This window comes from Trichinella spiralis, assembly GCF_000181795.1.
Source record: "Trichinella spiralis strain ISS 195 chromosome Unknown Scfld3588, whole genome shotgun sequence".
NCBI classification, from domain to species: domain Eukaryota; kingdom Metazoa; phylum Nematoda; class Enoplea; order Trichinellida; family Trichinellidae; genus Trichinella; species Trichinella spiralis.
The window spans coordinates 1-3,399 of record NW_003530527.1 but is presented as its reverse complement, the minus strand read 5'-3'; the positions used below and the strand labels follow the sequence as shown (position 1 = coordinate 3,399).

General features: G+C 31.7%; 1 protein-coding gene across 1 annotated transcript; it reads left to right on the top strand.

Annotated features, from left to right (window-relative positions):
- Positions 1-857: 857 nt before the first annotated feature.
- Tsp_13312 (Rho GTPase-activating protein 10) lies at positions 858-2,726 on the top strand (the record flags this gene model as incomplete). Its single annotated transcript, XM_003367837.1, has 6 exons — positions 858-871; positions 1,061-1,148; positions 1,989-2,063; positions 2,120-2,372; positions 2,449-2,588; positions 2,660-2,726. Coding segments are annotated over exons 1-6 (637 nt in total), but the record flags the coding sequence as incomplete, so codon positions are not given.
- Positions 2,727-3,399: the final 673 nt, after the last annotated feature.

The window sequence follows — 3,399 nt, the reverse complement described above, 5'->3', positions numbered from 1 at the left end:
AAAAACAATTATATTTAAATTTTTATACACGTTCGACGGAATCCAAATTGTATTCCTGAAAATGTAGCGTCGTTGTTGGCCATCTATGCATATATATTTTTTTTCTTCTGCTTTTATAATTTCTGAAAATAATGACAGCATAAGTTGTTGCTTTATTTTGCCAATGACGCAGTTTTCAAATTTGTAAATTGTGTACCGATTCTACTATTTTTCTTTTTTTATTAATTGTTCAAACTCTTTTGATATGTGAAAATTAAATTTCATAACGTCAGTGAAAATTGTGCATTTCTTATATGCATATATAAATTGGAAAATTGTTGTAAATTTCTGTACTTGAGAAGCATATTTTATTTTTATTGATGTTAATTGAATTACATTGATGCAGCAGAGTGAACGAGTGAATTTTTGGACAATAAAATTTGATTAGTGATTCGATATTTCAAGCGTCAACTTGATCGCAACGACAAAAGTTATACATCTATTGATGTAGTGGAGTTTGAGAAGCATGTTGATTGAATTAATTAAATTTTATTTCAAATTACTGTAGTTGAAAATAATTAATAAATTGAATTTTCGCGAATTGTTGAATTGAAGAATTCGGAGAAAGAATTTTTCTTTGAATTGTCAATGATGATTAGTGATGGAAGGGAGGAATATGTTTTTTTTAATTTTCTCCAACACTTGATTTATGGATTTTTTTCTGCAGCTTTTAGTAGCAGTTGTTGTTCAAATGAAATTTATATTTAATTTTCCACAAATTTACTTGTTTTTATTACAGCACAATTTTAGTATTATTATCATCATGTTGTTGTTGTTGTTGTATTGTAAAATTTTAATAGTTTCTTTTTTTTCAAAATATGATTATGTTTCAGTTTTTGTGTTTTTGAAAAAAAATTTGCAATTTGAATTGAATTGAATTGTAGAAAGTGAATTTTCACTGTCAACTAATCTAATCAATTTGTGGGAAATTGATTTCACGTATATATTTTTTTTTCAAACAAAAAAGAAACAATACTGATGAATGGTGTAATAAAGTTTTTTTTTGTTTCTAGAATTGCAGACTGCTCAACGTAATTTTGCTAAAACACTGCAAGAACTCAAACTGGAAACAATCGGAACTACCGAAACTGAAGACGAAAGGATCATCGGTAATTAATAATCATGAGTGAAATATGCTAATTTTTTTAAAATATATTTTAGCCAACAGTTTGAAAGAATACAGCAAATTGATTTTGCAACTTGAAGATCAGAGAAGTCACATTGTGAGTAATTTAATTTTATGCTTTAATGTGCATGTTGTTTTTCTGATATTTTTTTCATCTCGCAGCATCTTCTTTTCTTCCAACTGTGAAATAGTGAAATTTACAAAATTATTTTTGTATGACTCGACAAAAGGCACATTATTATTATACTTTTTTAAAATTTGCAATGTTACGATTTTAAAATAATCTAACATTGACATTTTCAGTGAAATTTTCATTCATTCATTCATTCATTCCTTTTTACAATTTTAAGAATTGAAAAGTTTTGACTGACGTTGATTTATTGGATTTTTTTTGCATTCTACAATTTGGTGATAGGAAAATATCTGTCTGCATTTTGACTTGCGTGTGAAAATATGTGCGTGCACGCCATGGTATGCGGGCCGTGGTGTGATTATTGACTTGAATGAAAGGACGACCACTTTGTCAAAGATTCAGAGAAGGATGGAAGTAAACGAGACAGGGGGCTTTTCTGATTGAAAATAAAATCAATTTTTTCCACACACGAAAATCTTTTATTATTATTATTATTATTACTAATGATCCGAGTAATCGTTTTTGCTAATTGATGGTCAAATTTTATTCCACCTCGGGACTGTTTAACCTGTTGGCATGTTGCTTTTGATGAAAAGTACAAATTGCAGAAAACTGAAGAAAACAAATATTATTATTATTAAAAATTTTCCATTTATTATATATATATAAATGGAAATTTTTGATTTTCAGTTACAAGAGACGGAAAAGAATTTCATTGGACCGTTTCGTAAATTTCGCATCGAATGCATCGGCAATGCAATTCAAGTATGAGAAATAAATAAATAAATAAACAAATAAACAAACAGATTGCTTTTTTGTAGCATGAGAGAAAAAAGTACGAAAAGTCCAGTTATAAATTTTATCAAACTTTGGAAAAGCATTTGCATTTGTCGACGAACAAACGCAACGATTTCAAAGAAGCTGATACTGCTTTGGAAGCTGAACAGCGTCAATTTTACCGTGCGAGTTTGGACTACGTTTGCGTTCTACAGTCGGTCCAGGAAAGGATGAAATTTGAATTTGTCGAAAATCTTTCCTCATTTTTGTACAGTTTGCTCACCTTCTACCACGTCGGTATGAAAAAAAATTTTTTTTTTAAATTATTATTCATTTCTGTCGTAATATGTTAATTTTTCGAACTATTTCACAGGTCACGTTATTCATGAAGATTTCAAACCGTACTTGGATCATGTGAAATATCGCGTTCAAAAAGCTAAAGAAAGCTATTACGCTACGGAACTGGAAACTGAAGAATTTCGCAAAAAAATGCTCCGCTTGAATAGCATGTCGGTAAATGCAAAGAATGGATATAATTTTTTTAAAAAAAAACTGAACACAAACGAACATCTCACTCATTTCAGCATCCGATGGAAATGTGCGCCGGTCGTGTAGCAATCAAACAAGGCTATTTGTATTTGTGCGAAAAAAGTATTTTTTCTTCTTCATTCCCTCTTTTTTTTTTTGCTTGAATTTTAACTAACTATCTATTACTTTAAATTTTAGGAGAAACTTTTTTTTTTTCCCAAAAATTTACTTAACAAGTTGGGACCAAAATATTATTTGGGGAATTTTCAAAAAAGAAAAACTCCCCCTGGTTTGGCGATAAGTTTCCCGTAACCCCAAAACCTTGGAACTCGGGAACAATCCAAAAAAGGCCGTTTGGTAAGCCAATTCACCCTTTTCCCCAAAAAAGGAAAAAAGGGGAACCTTTTTTTTTTCCTTGGAAAAAATCCACCCCGTTTTTTTCCCCCGGGGGGGGAGGGTTCCCCGGCTCGGGTTGGTTTGGGAAAGGGTAGGGTTGGGGAAATTGGGGGGCCCCCCCGGGTTAGAAATTAACCCCCGCCTTGTGTTTTTCCCCCCCAAGGGGAGGAAGAAATTTTTCTTTCCCCAAATTAAAAAAACCCCTCAACATCCGCCCGCCCCCTCAATAAACTCCCTCACATATAAGGGCAGTTTTTTTTTGTCTCTTCACAAACATAACTACTTCGTATAAAAAAAAAAAAAAAAAGGGGAGGGGTGGGGAGAGAAAAAATATCCCCACACAAAAATTTTTTTTTTTTGTTGGGAGAAAAAGAAAGAGAGGAGCGAGGTTCGTCGTCCT